At 39.3% G+C, this 23,936-nt stretch overlaps 3 protein-coding genes across 6 annotated transcripts in view; 1 reads left to right on the plus strand and 2 right to left on the minus strand.

Moving 5' to 3' along the window:
- The window catches only part of LOC134815972 (uncharacterized), a 64,210-nt gene that overhangs the window by 22,078 nt on the left and 18,196 nt on the right, over window positions 1-23,936 (minus strand). The window lies entirely within an intron of this gene.
- Window positions 10,413-19,200, plus strand: LOC134815971 (furin-like protease kpc-1). 2 transcript variants are annotated; one of them, XM_063824608.1, is made up of 13 exons: window positions 10,413-11,682; window positions 11,962-12,276; window positions 13,523-13,613; window positions 13,951-14,065; window positions 15,167-15,255; window positions 15,435-15,607; window positions 15,778-16,091; window positions 16,259-16,395; window positions 16,517-16,604; window positions 16,682-16,942; window positions 17,054-17,185; window positions 17,373-17,514; window positions 17,899-19,200. In XM_063824608.1, exons 1-13 carry the CDS (start codon window positions 11,533-11,535, stop codon window positions 18,016-18,018), a joined length of 2,127 nt encoding a protein of 708 aa, XP_063680678.1. In that variant the 5' UTR covers window positions 10,413-11,532; the 3' UTR covers window positions 18,019-19,200. The 2 variants fall into 2 exon arrangements, with proteins under 2 accessions (XP_063680678.1, XP_063680679.1); XM_063824609.1 differs by having other exon boundaries at window positions 16,703-16,942.
- Window positions 21,387-23,849, minus strand: LOC134815455 (NADH dehydrogenase [ubiquinone] 1 alpha subcomplex subunit 9, mitochondrial-like). Its single transcript, XM_063823990.1, has 7 exons — window positions 23,640-23,849; window positions 23,395-23,503; window positions 23,028-23,203; window positions 22,653-22,776; window positions 22,321-22,475; window positions 21,872-21,982; window positions 21,387-21,581 (listed from the first exon to the last, which is right to left on the minus strand). The coding sequence occupies exons 1-7, from the start codon at window positions 23,847-23,849 to the stop codon at window positions 21,387-21,389; spliced, it is 1,080 nt and encodes a 359-aa protein (XP_063680060.1).

Consider the following 23,936-nt stretch of genomic DNA (forward strand, 5'->3'; position numbering starts at 1 on the left):
ACAAGTTTAAAACTTAATCAAAATAAAATATTACACACTTAATCTTTTTAAATAACCTAATAAGCTAAACTGTTAAGATAAAGTTCATACGCCCGCTTCAGACCCGGTTCTTGTTCTTTCCTGAGCCTAATTTATCAACAAGTCCCCATAATGAACATTTGTAATAATATATTTTGCAGGTTCTCCAATTAAATCAATTATTTAATAGCCGCGGTCGTGGTATAAAGTAGATCCGCTTCAGGCCGTGAACTAACAAACTTTATCAATCTTATCAGATTAGTGCCACAATTAGAAGGGCCGTACTAGCCCGGAGGTTTCCTTCTCACCACCGCAAACTGAGTCGTGGTTTTTTATTTTAGCGTTCGGTCCGTTTCACCAGATTTTGTAACTTAGTTTCTAAACAACCAAAAAACCGTTAATACATGGCAGCCAAGAACTTGATGCCAGAAGAAGTGGCGTAACGTTGCAGTACAGTGGGGTCAGCGGGGCCCTTCGTTATACGCCACTGAATTGGATGCCTACGAAGTGATGCAAAAACTTATCTTATATAAGTGCACACACGTGCAGAACAACAAACAAACGAACAGACTGACACACACATGTACGCACCTTCACCAGAGCCCTCAGCTGCTCTCCTTATTCATTACTGCATTTTTATTTGCATATTTCAAGTTGTTGTCTTCTCGATAAAACCCCGATGTGAACCCATGGTTTAGAGAAATTCGTTTCCCTTTTTCCAATTTCCGATACATAACATGACCTCATCAATCATATTATTCAAACATTTGTATTTTGTTTGAGAAATCTGATATCAAGTACAGTCATGGTTCGTTGAGGCTTGAGCCAGTGAGTCCGCTTACACCAGTACAGATGGTATGATATAAATTGCACGTGACGTAATACCGCCGCGCAAGCGCCATGATACTAATCTGAATAGCAAGAAAATTAGCCGGATACTCATGGCCCCTACTTGACATTAATCGATGAAAGGCGTGACCTCGCGACATCTTTTAAATTATCATCTTCCAATATCCCGATTCGATGAGGTCAGTACAATTAGTATAGGAGGTAGAATTTTCCATTCAATGATTTAGCATGAGAAATTACTCGGATCAAATTGGAAGGGCTGGAGAAGTCCCGAATTTAGCATATGACCTGCATCATAACATTTGGTTCTAATAGTCTGTTAATCTTCCTTTTTTCCATGTACATATTCATAAAGTTGTGGTTTTTAAAGTGCAGTCTGTAGAGTTGTCTACCGGCCGACGGTTGTCACAATATTTTCTGTTTATTAGCTCTGTGTTATTGTAGCCGCCGTTTGTGCTTTGCTTTTGTTTTGTTTTTTCTTTCCTGTTTTTTTTTCTTTTCGGTGACATTTCACAAAATACCGTCGTAGTAGTACTAACCCATCGCTAATCGTTCATCAAAACAGTTACCGAATGTTATATTTGTCTGAAAAACGAGGAACGTTTGATTTTACATTCCAGAAATCGATTGGACCTCATATAAATTATAGATTGTCGGGCAATGTGAGTTGTGACCAGCTTTAAGATGCCTTAAATTGTTCTGCTGTTTGTCAAGAGTGAACCGTGAACATATTTGAAAGAGAGCCCTAAAAACAATTTAAGGCCCCTCACAAAATGGGTTAGAAAACCTCAAAATGGGTTATATATTAGAAATTAGAAGGTTTATTCACATGAAAAACTTTCTTTGGCATTCTTCTTTCATAATTTACATCTTTTAACTTCCATTCTTTCGCAAATCGCATTCCTGATCATTCAATAGACTCTTTGTAATGTCTATTTCTAGATTATAATTATAGTCAACTATTTTAACTAGTCGTCGGAGATGAGACCTAGACGGAGACCTATTTTATAAGTATTTCAGCCTCGTTCAAACATGTCGTATTACTATTAACTGTTTGCATTTGCATATATTCATTCGTTTATATTCATGTAATCATCTCAAATTTTGTGCTAAATTATCAGTCATTTATCGAATTAAAATTATTTATTTTGGTATAAATGGTTGCATAAAGTACGACGATTAAGACTTCAGATGAACTCCAGTTGTTTATCAAAGACTATTCAGCCATGCATAAAATACAAATTTATTTGAGCATATTATTCCAGTTATTTAATTGCAGTATGAAACAAGGAACGAGTTTAAATCCTGGCATCACATATAATTATAAAATGATACATAAAATGTAATACTCAAATTGTCAAAGTCCGTGCCTCGTTTATCACAAAACGCGCAAATAATCCTAATTTTAGGAATGAACTTGGCAATTAAATTACCGGACTCATAATTCATATGAGACATTATGTAAAATTTAGTGCCTTAAGAATTTGCACTTCCGATCAAACTTCTTCATTGTATAACATACATTGTCAAACTAAGTAAACTAAATTCAAGCAACATTTCAATTGGCATCTTCTTTTTCTATCACTAGCATACTCTGTTACACAGTGTGCACATCTTTAAATGTATCCCGTATCTAAATTTCCATTCATCTTAGGGGCCATATATTTAGGACGTCCGCCAAAATCGCAGATTTTCAGACGATCTCCCTCCCCCTGTCCGGGTGTGTCCGAATTTTCAAAACCACCCCTCCCCCGGACGTCCGGATTTCCAGCAACTTTTAAGTGTACAAATAAAACCAACTCAAATTCATTGTTAACAAAATTCAAAGAGTTGAAATGAAATTCAAAAAGTTGAAATAAATGGACTTTTTCGTTAATTCTACCAAAATATCCGGACGTCCGGATTTTCAGAAACCCCCCCTCTCCTGCTCCCTCTATCAGGATTTGTCCGAAATTCCAAAACCAGCCCCTCCCTATTTGCCGGACGTCCTAAGTAGATGGCCCCTTACCATTTACCATTAATGAGAAAGGTATGTAAGACTAAGAGGTGTAGGGTCTAGCATTGATGACCGCAAGTTGAAGTGTTACTCTAAGACTAAGAGTAAAACTTTATACTCAGAAGAAACAATTTGACAGTTTTTACACCTTTCTACAGCTCTAAATTATTCGGAGATTACTCAATCGAAATGGGTTATTTTCGAATAAATGTGGCAGGTGTGTTTTTGTTCATATCTTTCTATTATGTAAGTCAATATCTGGTTAATTATAGTAGTAGTCGTTTAACATTTTGTAATTTGTAACAACTGCAGCCAGCTCTGTTATCATTTTATTTAACCTGATAAAACGTTCTTGTCACTGCTCGTTATGCAGCCTATTTCTCATCGGTAACAGTTCACGGCAGTATCCAAGTAGCCCGACAGGTGTTCCCGAACAGGTGTTTTCGGACAGGGTTATGGTTATGGTTATGGTTATGGTTATGGTTATGGTTATGGTTATGGTTATGGTTATGGTTATGGTTATGGTTATGGTTATGGTTATGGTTATGGTTATGGTTATGGTTATGGTTATGGTTATGGTTATGGTTAGGGGTACGGATAAGGGTACGGATAAAGGTACGGTTAGATAGTGGTACGATAAGGGGCACGGTTAGGATTAACCTTAACCCTAACACACCTGTTCGGGAACACCTGTCGGGCTACTTGGATACTGCCCAATTTACATGGTTCCTTTATTCACCCAAAGGGACATTACTATTAGTGAACAACTTTTTGTTCCACCGTGAACAGTTTTGCTCCTTTTCAGCTTCATCGCTAGATGGTCATAGGTGAGCTCAATATTTCATTTTATAGTCCCGAAATTTAGTTTGACATTTACTTTAGATATTTAACAATTAGGGTACTGATACTCGAAGATACAGTTCAGCACAGGAACGGACCTCAATTTTGAGTTTCCATTCGTTTTTTTACGGCCAAAAAGCTAGGTATATATTATAAGTGTAACCAACGTAGTCCATCCTTTCGAGCAGTATTAATCGGGTAGTAACAATTGTATTTCATAGATTTATAATGTTATTAATGGTGCACCAACGACGCACCTTAAAGTTCAAATGTTTACTCAAAGATATTTTCACCGTGAAAACGGAGGTCGATTTTAAACACAATAGCATCCGTCAAATTAAGATTTTTAAAAGCTGGTAGGAGCGGTGGGTTATATTATGTTTGCAGAAAATTAAGTCACAATGTTGTTAATTTTTAAATGATCTGCAAAATTTCCAAAAAACTGAAAAACTCTCCTTTTAAAACCAGGCTCCATCCTATTGTTGGTGGCTTTTGCAGAGTATAACGACAAAAAGTCTACGGTCGGAACTGTGAAGCCGGAAAACCGATCACGGAGCTCCCTGTCCAGTGTCCCGGGTCCCTAGATTCAGTGCCTGGTGTTGAGAGCCGCCGCTGTATCCAATTGTTGCATCCTGTCTCTCCTCAATCCTGATCAGCTTATAAACTGCCAGTAACTCCACAGTGCCACCCTGATCCCGCGGCTGGTGCTGTGTGACACCAACAAATAGCCTCAAAAACTAATAAGATCACATGTAGGAGCAATCAGGGGAAGGTGTGTCGGGTAGACACCGGAATCCGGATGTGAGCTGAGATCAATGAGAAGGATAATGAGGGCTGGAGCCCTATTAGTGCTCAACACTTTCTATAACCCCTCCTGATATGTCTTTCAAAAACCCAGCTCCCTGATATGTCTTCAGCACACTGTTGTTCTTACTTTCTCACTGCTCTGTCGTGTTCAAACATACTTTCCAAAGTGCTGTTCTATAGAATAAGCATAACATTTTTGTTGTTGTTGATACGCTTAATGCAGTGCTGGTGTGTCCCCTGTACTGTATATATATATATATATATATACTATATAGTATACTGATTGATACCTGTTAATTAGTAGAACACGCAGGAACCTTGCTCCTCTTATTACATAATTATGCGAGGTATCAACTCCTAACTGAATTAGGATCTAGAAATATTGCAACTGAGCGTTCCAAGATGGGTCTACAGATTCGGGTGATAACAAAGCGGTTTTGTCTGATCCAGTCCGTGCAACAATGTGACAGACTGTACTACGGTCAACAGAATACGTGCAAACTGTGCGGCAATGATACACCAGGATCGTTATTGTAAGGAATCGTTACTTTGACATTCAACTTCCCTTATTCGTCGCCCGTTTCTTGGACTTGCAGACTCTCTGTCTGATTAGCTGTGAGATAAGATGATTACTTTTAATGCAATATTATGCAGATTAGTTAGCTGTTGAACATTTCCATGAAGGCAAAAGGGGCTTAATGAGTCGATTATTTTAACAAAGTATGCCAACCCCTCACCCGGGTCTTGAAACTCCAGGGTAACAATATCTCCAGAGTAACAATATCTCCAGGGTAACAATATCTCCAGGGTAACAATAACTCCAGGGTAACAATATCTTCAGGAACAATATCAGGGTAACAATATCTCCAGGGTAACAATATCTCCAGGGTAACAATATCTCCAGGGTAACAATATCTCCAGGGTAACAATATCTCCAGGGTAACAATATCTCCAGGGTAACAATATCTCCAGGGTAACAATATCTCCAGGGTAACAATATCTCCAGGGTAACAATATCTCCAGGGTAACAATATCTCCAGGGTAACAATATCTCCAGGGTAACAATATCTCCAGGGTAACAATATCTCCAGGGTAACAATATCTCCAGGGTAACAATATCTCCAGGGTAACAATATCTCCAGGGTAACAATATCTCCAGGGTAACAATATCTCCAGGGTAACAATATCTCCAGGGTAACAATATCTCCAGGGTAACAATATCTCCAGGGTAACAATATCTCCAGGGTAACAATATCTCCAGGGTAACAATATCTCCAGGGTAACAATATCTCCAGGGTAACAATATCTCCAGGGTAACAATATCTCCAGGGTAACAATATCTCCAGGGTAACAATTTCTCCAGGGTAACAATAACTCCAGGGTAACAATATCTCCAGGGTAACAATATCTCCAGGGTAACAATATCTCCAGGGTAACAATATCTCCAGGGTAACAATATCTTCAGGGTAACAATATCTCCAGGGTAACAATTTCTCCAGGGTAACAATAACTCCAGGGTAACAATATCTCCAGGGTAACAATATCTCCAGGGTAACAATATCTCCAGGGTAACAATATCTCCAGGGTAACAATATCTCCAGGGTAACAATATCTCCAGGGTAACAATATCTCCAGGGTAACAATATCTCCAGGGTAACAATATCTCCAGGGTAACAATAACTCCAGGGTAACAATATCTCCAGGGTAACAATATCTCCAGGGTAACAATATCTCCAGGGTAACAATATCTCCAGGGTAACAATATCTCCAGGGTAACAATATCTTCAGGGTAACAATATCTCCAGGGTAACAATATCTCCAGGGTAACAATATCTTCAGGGTAACAATATCTCCAGGGTAACAATATCTCCAGGGTAACAATATCTCCAGGGTAACAATATCTCCAGGGTAACAATATCTCCAGGGTAACAATATCTCCAGGGTAACAATATCTCCAGGGTAACAATATCTCCAGGGTAACAATATCTCCAGGGTAACAATATCTCCAGGGTAACAATATCTCCAGGGTAACAATATCTCCAGGGTAACAATATCTCCAGGGTAACAATATCTCCAGGGTAACAATATCTCCAGGGTAACAATATCTTCAGGGTAACAATATCTCCAGGGTAACAATTTCTCCAGGGTAACAATAACTCCAGGGTAACAATATCTCCAGGGTAACAATATCTCCAGGGTAACAATATCTCCAGGGTAACAATATCTCCAGGGTAACAATATCTTCAGGGTAACAATATCTCCAGGGTAACAATTTCTCCAGGGTAACAATAACTCCAGGGTAACAATATCTCCAGGGTAACAATATCTCCAGGGTAACAATATCTCCAGGGTAACAATATCTCCAGGGTAACAATATCTCCAGGGTAACAATATCTCCAGGGTAACAATAACTCCAGGGTAACAATTTCTCCAGGGTAACAATATCTCCAGGGTAACAATATCTCCAGGGTAACAATAACTCCAGGGTAACAATATCTCCAGGGTAACAATAACTCCAGGGTAACAATAACTCCAGGGTAACAATATCTCCAGGGTAACAATATCTCCAGGGTAACAATATCTCCAGGGTAACAATATCTCCAGGGTAACAATATCTCCAGGGTAACAATAACTCCAGGGTAACAATAACTCCAGGGTAACAATAACTCCAGGGTAACAATAACTCCAGGGTAACAATATCTCCAGGGTAACAATATCTCCAGGGTAACAATATCTCGGTAAATTATCAATCATAATCGTACGATTTTGTAAGATGATCGTCCCAGATTTCTTTCGCCGAACACCAAATTTTGCCAGGAACGAGTCAACAGAAAGTGGTTGTTCCTCTTTCAATTAAAAAAGTGAAAGTATTACCATTAAGTAAATTGATAAAGGTTACCGATGATAATTGATAAATCGAATTGAATAACCGTAATCAACAATAGTAATTACGGACAATAGCATTGAATGATATGAATGAACAATATAAAATATCAACGTCAATGTCATGACTTATGTAGCCTCGCCATCAATCATGCTAAGGAACGAGGTATCCTTCATACTTGTGCAATCTTCTATATCCACTTTTTTTAATTATATATAATTATATTTAATTATAACTTTGACGTCAATTAAATATAGTTAGTACGCTGTTACTAATGTCAAAGCTTTCAAATACGGCGTATTTACAAACTCAGAAGAATTCTTATTTTTTAAGGAAAATAAGAGCTTAATCATTTGTACTTTATCCTCGCAAGTGCGAAATATTCTTGATCCGACGACACATGTTTTCAATCATTCTCGTTGAGATAGAACCTTTTTTTTATTTTGTAGCGCCAAGGTTGTGTTCCTTATTCTAAAGTTAAAGAAAATTAAAGGCTCGCTTTTATATATGAAGATATGATATACCTATTTCTTTCTAAGTCAACTGACTCTATTTGATATTCGTAATTTGCGGTACGAAATATGTTGATGACGTCAGCATCAAAGTATCAACAATCAAGGCTCATTATTCTAATCCAGATTTGATGACGACATATCTGTGATGACGTCATATCTGCAACATTTCGCCAGGGGCTAGGTGGCTGAGTGGTTAGAGCTTCCGCCTTTTGCGCAGAAGGTCCAGGGTTCGAATGCCAGTGTCATCTAATCTAGGGAGATAGCTAAGGATCCGTTGGATCTATCCGAAGTTACACATTTGTGTAATGTATCCTCGGTTGACTCAGCCGAATGATCGGAAGACCGTGATTCAGGGTTAAATGAGGAGGGGTCCTGCCAAGAAATCAACTAGAATCTTCTTCAGTACATCTACATTGTAGTGTACTTTAAACATACTACTATGCTATACTATACTATTTCTGAAAAACTCTACTCTAATCCCCGGTATTTCTTAGCTCTTTTGCATAACTTCCTTTTACTTTTTACTGACTTATAGTCTGTAACCTAGACCCTGCAGCGACAACAACCTCCTCAAATCTACTTCCTAAAGTTATGTCACGTGACACGTCATTAGGCAATCAAATTCCGGCAAACGCTGAAATATCCCGCTATCAGTAGGTTTGGGTCTTCAGAAGACAAACAAAAATCTAATTAGATGTAGAAGATACCCCAGCGAGGGGCAGCATATATAATAGTGTTTGCGTCAGTTTTGTAGTCTTGTGCTATATTTATATATATTAACCACAAAACCGTACTTTTGGTGTTAAAATTGATGTCGCTAGTGTGCACTGTGCACGAATGTGTACGTTAGGAGTGGTAATGTATCAGAAATGCATACTGTCGTGGTTTTCTCTGCACCTTTTATTTTCAGCCGTACAATGTCCGATCGATCATGTAGCTCGCTTTTGTCCTGGACTGCGTATGATGCAGAATCCGTAGTTTTGTGGGCCTTTCCCCCTTATTCTTCGGAGCAGGACCTTTTTGTTTAGGCATGTGACACCTGGGGATGTGTGCTGGCAATTCTAGTGACACCTCACTAGAAAAAAAGTGCGATCTGAGTTCTTTTCTTCTTTTCATTCGAAAAATCCAATTATTAATCAGTGAGTTTCACGACGTTAACCTCACGATTTCCAGTCTGAGAGAAAAATTAATTTATTACATTTTAACACGCCGAGTACTCGAACATTTCGCATAAAGATAAGAGATATAGAGGCGATTATTCAGGCTATTCAAGTTATTCATTTTGGCCATAGATGCAGCCATAGTACTAGACATGATCCTACGTACAACTCAAAGCACCAATAATATGACTGTGTGAAAGGCTGACTTAAGCTAAATGCTGACTGCATAGGAGACAATTCCGTTAAGTTAAGAAAAATGTGCACTTCTAAAAGCTTGACGTAGCTATCATGCAGTCTGGTTTAACTTTCGTGTCTGTAATAGTAAAAATAAAACCAGAGCTTCTAGAAGGATGAAGATATGAAGCAGGGACTGCAGTTAATCCGAGTAGACTGGCGATTGTTCAAAGCATGTCACGAGTTGTCCTGTGCTTAATCTAAATATGGTGGCACGTATCGTTTCTATATATGGTAAAGATTGTATTGATGGTGTTTAATTGTGAAGCGAGTTTGGAAGTATATTTTACGCGCTCTATTGCTTTGTTCGTTTATTGTCGGACTCCGTGACGGACGTGACTCCTTGCTTTATCGTTTTAACTATTGTGGATTATTCGTTCCTATTAGCACGCGTTCTGAGGGCTAAATTTAACTTCCATGTGATCTAAATTTAGACGGACTAAGGGGGAAGTTGTCAAGTTGTGGTGAAAGTTTAATAAATAACGTTAATTGCCATGGTACTGAGGAAGAGAGAGCTTGAGCCACTTGCAGAGATGCCTGCTTGACAATCATGTGCCGGTTTATCTCCACTGACATCAACAAACGAGAACAAACATGGCTTCATGAAACCAGGAACTCCCAGTGAGGGAAGCAGGGGGTAAAGGGTGAGCGATCCTTACCAACTGTCGGAAGTGACACGTTATTTTGGTGATATAACTCACCAAATACTCACCCCACTCTCCGGATAAGAGGTGCCGTGACGTCACATGAGCTGAATAATGAATTGATCTCCTGTGCTACTCGGCAAAACAGGTGTGAAGCTGCGGGCTTTATCTATAAAAATGGCGAAATTTTCTAGAATAGACAATTATTTCGTGACCGGCCCGGTACGCTTTACAATCACATCTCCGATCTTGGGCTCCGTGCTACACAGCCGCAAATATCCAAGGATTTTGAATTCGAATTGTTCGTGTCGTCTATTGTCTGGTATTCCTCAATTCTGCAGAAACGGTGTTGACTCTTCTCCAATGTAACCTACCCGCATCTAATTGGTCGTGTACATCACAACATTGCCAGGATAGTATCAATGTGGACTATCTTTTCACTTCCTTTTTGATCATTTTGATTTTGTAATAATTCACAGTCAAAGTGTGCCAGTCTTTCGTTTCATGGAAATCTGCAAATGATGTTGATCAAGCCGTCAGTTCTAAAGCAAGATTTCCATAGTTAAAACAGCTGATTCTCGTCTGAACCCAGCCAAACTCTCCCATTCACAGAAGACATATTTCTGTTATCAAACTTCTCCAGAAGAGACCTTTAAATTGAAATTAATGCACCACCTTATACCCTTCCACTTCCGCACTTCCCCCGCACTTGTGTGAATTCAACATGAAGTTACATGATTCTTACCAACTATAGCTCCCCCGCACTTTTGTGAATTCAACATGAAGTTACCGGATCCTTACCAACTATAGCTCCCCCGCACTTTTGTGAATTCAACATGAAGTTACCGGATCCTTACCAACTATAGCTCCCCCGCACTTGTGTGAATTCAACATGAAGTTACCGGATCAACTATAGCTCACCCGCACTTTTGTGAATTCAACATGAAGTTACCGGATCCTTAACTGCTTCCCTATTAACAGCAGGCCAAGAACCCCACACTTGTACAGTTTGACTACCAGTCCGGCAATCAATGATCTCCCCTCTTGTTGGAACGATGTGCGCCTTACAGTGACTTGTACATAAAATCGGGACGAAGTTCAATAATAGGTGGGTCGGTGTGACAGTGCCCACCCAAAGCATAGAACGGCTCGATACCCTGTCTACTTCAAGATACTGCAGTCCTTTGCGTGTTCTATCTTCCCCTGCCTCAACCCTTGCACTGCTCACCTCGCTATTTGGACTTTTGCCAGCCGTTTAGTAGTATATCACCTTCATTTTCTAGCTAGCTGTGTTAATTTTGTTCTTATATTAGGACGCAATGAAACTAACGGACCACGATGTATGGGGACTTGCCTGTGCCACCCCATGGCAACATTAAAATATATCGACTCTGTTACATTGTTTCCTGTTAACACAAAACTCCGTTACAAATTGAACTTGGATCTGGCAATACTTTACTATTGCATTCCAAAACCAGCCGATCGTATTTATTCTCTTCTTGCATTCCATTATAAAAGTTGTAGTTAAACTTAAACTTAAATTTAGTATTCCGGTAATTACTAACATATATTGCTCTTACAGGTTATGAATAGGCTAGAATTGTCGATATTGCTGTTATTAAATGTATTTGTATCTACTGTATGGTCGATGGGTTGGCTCATTGACCTAAAACACGGCGGCCACAGGGCTGCTAACAAAATCGCCAATAAATATAACCTAGTTAATAGAGGAAATGTAAGTAAATTCTACATTTTATACGCTGATCATATTTTTGTTTCTCGTCTATCATTTAAAATTATTCGTCTAAACTTTAAATAGAGCCGGCAGTTCGATTACTGTTCTAATTTTGCCGTTTAGATCATCATCAATATGTTTTGACAAAATGTCCATATTTTTAAATAGTCAGAATTTAATTAACTGTCCTAGTAAACTTAAAGGAGGAGAAAGTTAACTTTTGGACAACTTTTAAAGACCATCTAAAAGACCCCATCTTAGAATTTGATCATGTTTCAGAGAGGTGGTCTACGACACATATTCCTCCTCGAAACGAAGTCTGACGACTATAGAAGTAGACGGAGAAGGGATACATCTCTTCCCTACAGAAGTAGAGATGAAATGATTCATGACATAACAAATCAGATTTTCCACGAAAAAAATGTGGTATTTGCCGAGGTTAACAGGCAGAACCTGAGCAGAAAAGTAAGAGGAATATACCATCCTGACTCGAGAAGACCGGGAGGAGGGTCCAGTAGACACACGAGAGGAGCGTTCAATCCTGACGAGTGCTGTGATTTTAACGATCCGGAGTATAATAAGCAGTGGTATTATGTAAGTAGGTTCTTTCTTTCTGGACAGTACTTACTTACTTACTTGTACTTGAAAAGGTCTCCTCCTAGTCGTTGGAGTGGCCTGCACCACATAGTAACTCCTTTTTTGCTGCATCCTCCCGGACACATGACAAATAGTTTTTCCGAGGTCTACCTCTTGACCTTCTGGACAGAGAACCTGGACAGAGAACCTTTAAAACCTTAGTTATTAGTGCCATTAGTGTTGACCCCTTTAATTGCCATGTTGTCGAGAATCCTCGCGGTGACATACTATACAAATTAATACGGTTATCGGGTTATAGGTTCAGAATCAAGCTAAATAAAATAGTCTCTTGTCGCACTTATTCCAGGGTGTCTTATAATTTCAGCCACAGTAACTGTTAGAACTACACGACCAGCTGAACAGATATATTCCTTAAATGTACCAAAAGGGGATGGAAATAATAGGTGCTCATCCAGGATTATTCTAGAACGCGAGCCGTTTGAACTTAGATGAATTGATCTTCCCTTTTTAAGGATTATAAATTATCTTTTCATCCTATAATAAGCGACGTCATCATGGTGACGTCATAATACTAGTGACGTCATAATACTAGTGACGTCATCATGATGACGTCATCATAGTGACGTCATAAAACTAGTGACGTCATCATAGTGACGTCATAATACTAGTGACGTCATAATACTAGTGACGTCATAATACTAGTGACGTCATAATACTAGTGACGTCATAATACTAGTGACGTCATAATACTAGCTACATTTACAGCGCAGGTAATCCCATAGCCGTGACAGGGTGCAAACATTCAATTTTCCATCTCATTGGAGATAGGATATCGCTTAGCACGGTCCTAGGACAGAGACCTACCATAAAAAACATGATTAGATTTGACCAAAGCCGGTAACATGCTTTATCGTATCACCAAAACCGAGCTCATTCGTAGTGGTACGGCGTAAGGGAATTACAACTAGTAAGGGGATTACAACTAGGCTAGCTGTATTATTATACCCTCTCTCTGATAACCAGTTTACACTAACAGAACTATCTTGCGGCCAGGCCTGATTTCCTGTCGTTACGGTAAAGACATCACCGGACGTTCAGGACAGATTAAACTTGTTACCGAACACAGAGCCAAATTATCAACTAATAAATGTTGTGGCGGAAGGACAAATTATGGTCATAAAAACTAGCTGTCAATATCTAGTTATTCCTGAGATTTTCTTACAATTCTTTGGTTTTATTTCAGCGTAACAATCTGAGGCTTGACATGAACATTGAGGGAGCGTGGAAACAAGGGATTACTGGAAGAGGAGTTAAAGTTACAATTCTAGATGACGGTGGGTAGGTTACAAAAACAGTAACATTTACTATGGAACATTTGACAGTAACTTAAAGTCTGTTCAGATTTCTGGAACATCAGCTTTTTTAAATACCTACAAAATTATAATTTTAAAATGATAAATAAAGTAAATAAATAAGTATCTAGATAATTCAACTAAAGCAGAGATTCTTTAGCCTATAGAGAGCATGACGTCATGCAAGGGCCCATATCTACTGTAATTGTTTAGTGTTATACGTTATTACCCTACCATTTTTTTAATTATATATATATATCAGTAAATTACTTAAACAATAAACTTGTGGCATGTTGCTGACTGTCCATTTAAACCACAGGTGTAGAAAGAACGCACGATGACCTGAAGGATAACTGGGACGCAGATGCCAGCTATGATTTCAACGATAACGATTTGGATCCTTCCCCTAGAATGACTGACGACTCAGAGAATATGTAAGTGGTAGAAATCTTTTCACGTTTATCATTCCTATTTTTAACACTATCCTTAACCATCAACGTAACGCATCGAGGAATCCGATTCATTCTAAAGTAAGTAAGGTCAAAGTGTTTGACCCTGAATGATTGTTAAGCTGTTAATGTTAAATTCTTTGATGTAGTATCATCAGGACTCTGGTCCCCAATTACTGGAACCAAATGATGCCTACTGAAGAGACTTTTAATGCCAAGATTTTGAAAGTCAAAGGGTATATTCAATCTTCATTTATGGGTCACTTTAAATGGGCAGCAATAGTGATAAGCACTGTGCATTTACTTTGCAATTTTTTAAATTAGCAGATAAGGGCACCTTTAAAAGCATCTCATTAACCACGTACGGTAGTAGATTGTGGTTAAACTTTAAGAATAAATCGGAGCATCTTAAAAGTTTAAGATGCTCCGATTGAATGACCATTCAAAAATACCTCTGGGACTTTAATACCAATCTAACCGCCAACTTAGCCTTTCAAAGCACCATTTATTCTGCGTTACCTCAACTTGAGCAATTTATATCCGATAGCTTTTAAAGTAAAAATAGCATGTGCTTGCCATGGTTTTTCGTAAAAACAAAATCCGCGTGGCGCGTGCATAATAGAATGCATATAAGAATAGTGTTACTTTAAATAACAACCAGATTGCCTGTGGAGCAGTGTTTTAAAAATATGTGTCTGGAATGATGGAAGATTCTCCATTTAGTCGAGCAATACACACTAACTTGTTAAGCCTGCTAATATTTAACTAAAGCTGCATACTTTATTGTTAAATAAAGAGGTAACTACTTTTAAACTGGGACAATTGAATATAAATAGAGCCGCGTTTTCCATTTATAAAGCACATACAACTCATTAAAAGAGACGTTTTTCCGGTTGAATGGGATAAATTAAATGTTATATAGGTTTAAACACCCAGCAGTTTATTTATTCTAACGAAATGTTTTGTCGGCAACGAGGGTAGCCATGCTAAACTATGACTAATATGTGTGATGGAAGCCTCCAACACTTTCACTTTCACTTTCACTTTCACTTGGAGACTAATAGCTATTAGTTATCTCATGTACAGGCACGGAACAAGGTGTGCAGGACAAGTTGCAGCCTCGGCTAACAACACTAAATGTGGGGTGGGGGCCGCTTTCGAAGCAAACATAGGAGGTACGTTTCAGCTGCAACAATTTTATAATAATGATGAAGAATGCCGTTTATGTTAACGGCTTCATTTTTACTAACAAACTATGCAGATCTGTATGTTCAGATGTTACAAATGCGCTAAAATATGTAAAAAGCAGTCCATCTATATCTGCTCCTTTAGAAACCATATTGTAACAATTCAGGTATTAGGATGCTGGATGGTAGAATATCCGACGAGGTAGAGTGTGATTCCATCGGCTTTAAACGAAACTACATTGATATCTACAGCATGTCTTGGGGGCCAGACGATGATGGGAAAACTGTGGACGGTCCAGGAAGTTGCACCAAGACTGCTCTTAAGGAAGGTGCAAGAAAGGTACTTTTTTTAATACTCAAATTGAAATGAGATAATGTAGAATTTGTGTTACTAACTTTATAGTGATAAGTCGTTTTTGCCAAGTTAGTGAGAATAATTCTCCGAATAAGGGAGCTATATTTAACTTGTTGAAAAGTATCATCAAAGGACTGCTAAGTAAAAACTCTCAGGGAAGACACGGCAAAGGTTCCATCTTCGTTTGGGCGAGCGGCAACGGCGGGAAAGCAAACGACGACTGCAACCTAGACGGTTACGTGTCGAGTATCTACACCATCGCCATTAGTGCCATCTCATCGAGCGGGCTCTCGCCTTGGTACAGTGAGTCCTGTGCCTGCACCCTCGCCTCCGCTTACTCGTCCGGGTTTGGAAATGAGGATAAGATCCTGACGACAGATGTCCACAATACTTGCACTGATGAACACACAGGCACCTCCGCTGCAGCACCACTAGCAGTGGGCGTGCTCGCTCTAGTTCTTCAGGCTAAGTGAGATATTTAGCCTTAGAAGTGTTGTTTTACGATTAAACTTACTGGATATTTCATCGTAAGACAAGGGTACCCAATCTTAACCACAATTTGAGGATTAATATCGGTCAAAATTTGTGAATATTTCCGAGCTTTAGAATGAGGGGTTTAATCCATATAACCTGCAGTCCCGAACTGACGTGGAGGGATATGCAACACTTGATAGTGCGGACAGCCAGCAGGGTCTCCAATGACAGGGACAGTCAATGGACTCGGAACGGAGCCGGTCACGAGTTTCATCCTAAACTCGGCTTCGGAGTTCTTGGTAATTTCAAATCATAAAATTTAGACTAGCACGTTTGATTGGAACTTTGATATGCGCGAAGCAGTCAAACTGTGAAAATATGAGGTTAAATTATTGACTAACTGGGCCCACTTTGCTTCAGACGCAACAAAGATGGTAAACATGGCGCGAAACTGGACGACAGTTCCCCAGCAGCGAAAGTGCATGGCCCTCAAAGTCAACCACACAAAGTAAGCATAAATCTCATCCTACGTTCAACCTTGTCCACGCATGGAACTAGGGTTGACAAATTTTAAAACGTTGACAGTTCTCCAACTATCGTCCCCAGGGTGGTACCACCGCTACGGATACTCAACATGAGGACAACCATCCACCCCGAAGACTGCATGGACAAGTCGACTGGCAGATTTGGTAAGGACCACCTGAGCAAGCTCGAGCACGTGCAACTGTTCCTGACGATAAGTACGCCCACCAGGGGGGACCTCTTGCTAAAGTTAGTTTCTCCAAGTGGAACAACCAGCAAACTTCTCAGCATGAGGCCTGAAGACAACGCAGAATCCAGTTCCAGGTACGTAGCACTTCGTTGATCAGAATGAATTTTCTTTATTAGATTTTGATTTGAAATTTAACAAACGGAGACAGCATGGTATAATCCTTTAGACAACCCGACACTCTACAGGTTCTACAATAACAGGTCTGGCTTTAAGAATTGGGGCTTTATGACTGTTAATTTTTGGGACGAAGAACCCTATGGATGGTGGCAATTACAGATCATCAATGCGAATGGAAACCCAAACCATAAACATACTCAGTGAGTACTAAACATAGATGAATAGGACTGGGAATTTATACCGATTACCTCGTAAGTTTTTATCATGGAACATGTTTACGATCAAGTCTTGAATTAAAACCAAATACAAGCCAAAATAAAGTACAGTTTGATGAAATCTAACATTTAAGACACCATGTACGTTCTAGTTACAGAAGGAAAATTTCAGGATGCAACCAACCAAGCTTAAGAAGTTCAAGCTGATATTCTGGGGCTCCGGGGGAACATCCAGTTCCCACGAACAAGAAGCAGATGAGGACGAAGAGGAAGAGCTGGATGAGATAGTTGATCAGGACGAAGATAATGATAATGTGAGTTTTCAGATCGTGCAACACATAAATGAGATAGGAGATAAGTGGAGTGGTGAGCACGGAGATAGCAGCCATGACATGGTTATCCCTTACAACAAGGGTTGAGACGAGTGTTGTTAATTCTCGGGGATATTATTGACAGATTTGCGACAATTCTTCATTCAATTCTTTACAGACTCTCTCTTTAACTATCTTTGTATCATGTACCTTGCTCATATAAACTCTCCTTCTCTTGGGACCGGACAAAGCATGCAGTATCTAACTTTTATGAGTAACTCAGTTTCGTAAGTGTTACAATTCTTTCTTGACACGTGACGACATTATGCCTTCACGTGACCCCTTCTTCAAGTTCAAAGCACAAGTCTGAAATGATCCAACTTTTAGAGTGGTGAAGTGGAGATGGACACAGACGAAACTCTAGTTCACAGACTGGACACCATGGTATCCCGCAGCCCTACCACCGAGCCTCCGATGGAGCTGCAAGACATTCACTTCAGACCCTAACGAACTTAGACTGGGAATACCTTATCGGCCCTAGTTTGAGTGGACTTAAATTTGGCCAGCCCCTTTCTCTGAACGGGCCTTTTTTTGAAAAGGTGTCATTAGATGCTGCACTTTTACTTGATTCGCTGAAGTTACAAATTCAGATGAACCGAGTAAGTGGAGTAAACAGTCATTTTGAAACATAATCTATTAATAATTATATAATTAATGTAATTATTTCCATTTACACATAGAATTAGATTCAAACTATAGCAATATATTTAGCAACTTTGATAGAGCCTATTTAACACCTACTGTCTAAACGGCCTTATTATTAGTAAATGGGCTACACGGCCCTTATTAAGACCTTCCAAATACTCAAATAAGGGTCGATAAGGTGGCAGAACCTCTCCACAACCTAACAGACGGCACCTGAAGCCCGATCTCAGGTGACAGACGGCATGTCATTGTCACCTGGAGCTCGACCATATGACTAGCCTTGTCAAGCTGGACCCAGATGATGCCGACCTCCCGATCAGAGCTACCAGAGGACATCGTCTGAACAGAAAACATTAAAACCTAACAGTATAGGCATCTCAACTAAAGACTAACCGTGCTACGAACATTTTCATTGCGCTAAACTACTGCCTGTCGTGTATACTGTATAGCAACTTAAGATTTCTAAGAAATTACCATTATACTAATTGTTGCCTAAAATAGGATATATTTTGAATATTCAACGACTGTTTTCGTCATGATTCTGACGTCATCATCATGACGTCATCAACCTGTTTTTGTCATCCCATTAGTCTGTGTTTTTAGATAATTATTTTATACGAGTTCCGGTTGTTATGAGCGAGTACATGGTATGTCAGAACGATTTATTTTTGTATATTTATTTGGATGGTGATGTTGCTGCCAGCTAAGGAAACATGAGTAACTATGTTTGCCTGGCTGATGTATAACGTTATAGCCGACTTATTTCAATTATGTGGGAGGCAAATTTATTAAGCTAACCCGATGTAGTGTCCGTGCGATGAATTTATATTCATGTAGGGTGCTTTCATTCATCTGTTCATGCAGATTTCATTTGTTTTGTATATCGAGCAATCTTTTTAAGTAGGAATTTGCTGTTTGTATTCTGATGTTCACACATTTTGGTTCGAATATCCCTGATATTTTGTATGTCCCATTTCTTGATCTAGAGACCGTGTATTGTTCTGAGGTAATTAGAAAAGATTTTAGAAATGACAAGATTTTGTTACACGGAATATAATCGTCTAGACCATTGCACGGGCCTCTTTGCAAAGAGCAGACAGTAAAACTCCAGGATAGACTACAACGCAATTAGAATATATCACTAAATGTGAGGTAAAGATAAGCCTATAGATTGTTGTCTAGTTTTTTAGCCGGGATAGAATGGCCCCCTGTACCTCAAAGAGGAGGGTTTGCGTCACTTGGTACTGCCTGCCTCCGTTTCTTCGTCATGATACCGCACGATACGGGCTGTCTCTGAACACTGCGGAGCATTTCTTGTCTTCAGTTGGGATCTTGATGGGGAGGCAGTGTCGGGAGCGCTAATCCTACTTTAGCGGCAGCTTGCTCCGTCGTTAGCTCTCCTTTCCCGTACTTTTCTATTAACTCCTGCAATAACAAAGATGAGTTGTATGTGATGAACAAATATGTAGTTATCCATCACCCTGGAAATCAATCACCTTAGCGATAAAATAACACCACTACGTCATCCAAGTCTTTGCTGTAACATCGCTTGAAGATAAATTCATGTACTATAAGAAGACGCGGCAACTTTTTCCAAGATATTCGTAAATAACGTAAAAAAGGTAGACAGGAAAATTGATAGAAAGATGAAGGTTGGTGCAAGGTACGGCTGAGCTCCAATCTGGTGTTTTTCTCCGAATTACCGCGCGGCTTTCCCGGCTTGTGCAATGCAGTATCACGTTTGTGATGGCAACTTGATAAGGAAATTGGTAACGCTGATTTGATTTCAGGAGAATAAGTTTGGTTTATCATCTTTACTAGATCCAGATTACTCACCACGTAACACTAACTATGTTACAATACAGATCGTTCACACATCACGTAAACCAGATTTTGGCTATTTTGGACTGGTTGCCTCTACAGTTTCTGCTCGTGATATTTTGGCAAAATTTCAAGGACAATTTCTTGTCTTATCACTACCAGGTTTGTGGGTGTCCCTATGCTATGTAGAATGCAAACTTGGGAATTGACTAGAAGCACACATAACTTGATAAAAGGTTAAAAAACCCAAAAACCTGCTGAATCCTGATGTTTTTGAGGAGAGTAAGGTAGTTGTTAGCGACAGCGAACCTCTCATTCAGGACGGACAAGTCCTGAGTTTCTGACTGAGTTTTCGTGCTTTCTTGTACCTCGTTGTACATTCTCCGAGTGGTCTGAGTGACATTTAATTATTGATACATTTTTGTATTAAATACTTTTCAAACTTGATAGAGTACGGCAATTATAACGTATCAAATAAGAATCGAATAAACTATTGCCCCCGTCTGTAAAATCTGACGGGAAACCAAACACTGTAATGCACAGAGAACTGTGCCCTCAATAACATAGGCCCGTTTTAACAAAACATAAATTTAGACGGTGAAAACTGAACTCTCAGTTCTCCTATTACGAAGGTTATCAGCTACTTTCCTAATTTAGTGGAACACCTTTAAAAACACAGATCAAATGCAGAAGTTATTTCGTTACACAAAATGTAACAATTTAAATTACCTGAGACAGCTGACCATTGTGAATAGCGTACAGCTCTGTGATAAGTCCCTTGTACGTCTGTTTTACTGCTCTTGATGCGAGGACTGCCGAATTAGCGTAAGGTGATAACATGCTAAACCTAGTAATATTGAGCTGTTTATTTCATGATCATTGTTATAGTTATAGATTGAGTTGACAAAGCCTTTTTTCGATTTAACAACACCAAGTTTTCGACATTTCAACACTAAGTTTTCCACATTTCTTAGAAAATTGGATTTTGGGTAAGTTGCTACTCTCCAGGTAACATTTGCAATTAAAATGCTTTTAATTATTTTATTTATTTATTTATACAATGAAACAGCAATAATATTCGTTACAAAATTTTAACTTACTACCTCATTAATTTACAATACTTCTTCAAATCGAGTAATTTATAAATCTAGATAAGTAACACTATCATAGATTTTTTAAAACTCGATGGCTATTATAGCTATTAACTTATTAAGGTTGCACGAAACATAGGAAAGTATCAGTCCGTTATGCGTGAGAGTTTCAAAATTGGCTAGTTTGAATTAAGTTTTGATAGTTCAATATGACTCTCTAAGAGCTCTGGGTGTGATACTAATCTTATCTCCTCCCCACTAAAGGTTCTCCCCGGTACCCATGGAGTTGTTATAGATATCAGATTTCTGACCATCCAGTGGGTCCCAAGTCTGCCAGAATATTCTGTAGTTCCTTAGCCAAAAGAGGGCTTCATCCTCGAAGACAGAGGGTTTAATACCGAGATCTTCCAGTCCAGGGAGGCCGTTTATGGGTTTATCAGTTACCATCTGGTACTAAAAGATAGGTTAATCAGAGGGAAGTCGTTAAAGTTGTAACTGACGTACCAGATTACTGAAGGTTACTTAAGGTTGCTAAAGGTTACTAAAGGTTACTAAGTTTACTAAAGGATACTAAAGTTTACTAAAGGTTACTAAAGGTTACTAAAGGATACTAAAGGTAGTGTAGGTGAATGCATCAAGAACAGAACAGTTTTATCTTGCTGCCAAACAGTTCACATTTCAAATCACAAATCGTTATCATGTTTATAATCTGAGAATAACAAATAAAAGTGTATGTTTCTTACCCGAATATAGTTCTCATATCTCGCAATGTTGGCCTCAACAATGTGCCGTACAGGGTTGAAGATCGGTTGGTACATACGGAAGGTAATGTCCGTGATAGACTGCATGAACTCCTGTGGTAAGCTCGAGTAGAAAACGAGTTATTTTAGGATCAATTTATAAATTTCATCAAAAAATAATAACAGTTTGATTAGGGGTCGTTCACAATTCACATATTACGTAATCACTTTTTGAACAATTTTTACCCCCCCCCCCCCCCCCTCCCGATCCCCCCCCCCCCCCCCCCCCCTCCGTTATCAGTTTTACACATAGCTAATGCTATTGTGTCAAAATAATATGTGAACGACCCTTTACACAGGAAAAAAGAACCCCGTAAAATGGCGATCAATAATAAGATCATGTTAAACCATGACGACAAAAAAAGTTACGAAAGTAAATCTTTATTCATTACGTGAAGAGAGTAGAGTTTGGGGCCGACAAACTGGTACAATCTTTGCCTATCTTGGTCAGGTGTAGATATAATTCTGGCCACACCTTTCATCACGTCAGGCCCGAACACTGGTTGTTTGTACGTGAATATCCCTCTCTTGTAGATCTGAGTACGTCCTAGGAGATATTATCTTTTAAATCATGCTTTGCAGAATGATTTCGGTTAATCTTCTGCACTCCATTTCTCAAATATCAAACTGATCTTCAAACAAAGTGGGGCTTCCAAAAAGTATCTTCTAACAAAGTGGGGCTTCCAAGTATCTTTGATAACCAGAAACTTCTAGGGAACCTTACCTTTTTGCACGAGTCGTTTGCGAGAATTTAGACGTGCAAGATAGTGAGTAAAGTCGTCCCAGGCGTGGAAACAGTCGGCACTACGAACTATAATAGCAGAGTTGGGCAGCTCGTGGAGCACAATCTGACAAAACGGGAGAACGTAAGTATAATTAATAACCACTCTTAACAACTCTTTTTCAGAGTTAATCATCATCTATAGACAGCATGAGAGTAAGCCCTGCCATCTCGATGTAATAATAACCAAACTAATAAATTATAATCAGCGCTGTAGTCAACACGATTAACAACTTTAAAATAAAGCTTCTATATCGAATAAATTGATGCCAATTATTATTAAGAATGTTTCATCTTGACAGAAAACGTGGTGCCCACCTCCTCAGAAAGTGCCTTGGTTTTAAGGTACTGTGACGGTGAGTCATAGCTAGCGTTGATGTGAGACATGTGGATGAAACAGGGAGTCCCGACGTTCTTGCAGGCCCGGGCTATTTTGTGGGTCAGGGTCGCGTTACTGTCTTTGAAACTGTGGTGTAGTCTCGGTCGGTGTGATCCTGAGAGTGTTATCAAGAACGTGAGAAAGGGTTCAAAGAACGTATCATTATAATACTATAATATTTTCGCTTCTGAGTGCTGAGCGCGATAATTCCCGACAGCTTGCTGGAGGGAACGCGCGGGCACGAAACAGCGAAGGTATTATAACAGTGAATCAGTTTGTTGATAAACAGTTTAAAATTCTGTTCACCTGTAAGGTTGACAACTACATCAGAATATTTAACAAGATCCTCAAGATGAGCCTCATCGTTAAAATCAGGAGTATAAACTTGATGTTGTTGTCCCAGATCACTTGCCATCTGAAATATCATATATTGCGTTATTGTGACGGGAAATATTATTCAACGGATGTAAATCGTAAAGGATCTGGCTGTTCATCTGATCCAATGTTCGCCAATATATCTCAAATCTCCTCTGTACGTTTCAATTGATTACCTTCAATGGATTGATGGTGTGAGTGTCACATCTATGTGGCAGAATAAGCTGTGACCCAGACTGCCCCAGACTGTTTATCAAGAAGCGACCCATTCTCCCGGTCGACCCAAAAACAGTGACAGTATGCGAGTTGGTGGAGGACCTACCACCCCGACCAGTAGACACTGTGACAGGAGAAGCACTCAGGGCTCTCACACCCCGCACTGCCATACCGGACGTTTGTAGACTCTTCAGCATCGTTTAGTTCATTCCATCCTATTGATTAAAACAGGTTGAGGAAAGTATGAGGATAATTTA

The sequence above is a fragment of the Bolinopsis microptera genome, chromosome 5, assembly GCF_026151205.1.
Source record: "Bolinopsis microptera isolate Bmic1 chromosome 5, MBARI_Bmic_1.0, whole genome shotgun sequence".
NCBI classification, from domain to species: domain Eukaryota; kingdom Metazoa; phylum Ctenophora; class Tentaculata; order Lobata; family Bolinopsidae; genus Bolinopsis; species Bolinopsis microptera.

What these genes read in the sequence shown, in the direction of transcription:
- LOC134815455 (XM_063823990.1), bottom strand. Translation starts at nt 23,849, where the DNA reads ATGGCAGTGCGGGGTGTGAGAGCCCTGAGTGCTTCTCCTGTCACAGTG. An exon ending in TGTAGTTGTCAACCTTACAG is followed by an intron (nt 23,204 to 23,394) that starts GTGAACAGAATT and finishes TAACACTCTCAG; the next exon opens with GATCACACCGACCGAGACTA. An exon ending in CCAAACTCTACTCTCTTCAC is followed by an intron (nt 21,983 to 22,320) that starts GTAATGAATAAA and finishes AGCTTACCACAG; the next exon opens with GAGTTCATGCAGTCTATCAC.
- LOC134815971 (XM_063824608.1), top strand. Translation starts at nt 11,533, where the DNA reads ATGAATAGGCTAGAATTGTCGATATTGCTGTTATTAAATGTATTTGTA. An exon ending in TTTCGAAGCAAACATAGGAG is followed by an intron (nt 15,256 to 15,434) that starts GTACGTTTCAGC and finishes GTAACAATTCAG; the next exon opens with GTATTAGGATGCTGGATGGT. An exon ending in AGGACGAAGATAATGATAAT is followed by an intron (nt 17,515 to 17,898) that starts GTGAGTTTTCAG and finishes TCCAACTTTTAG; the next exon opens with AGTGGTGAAGTGGAGATGGA.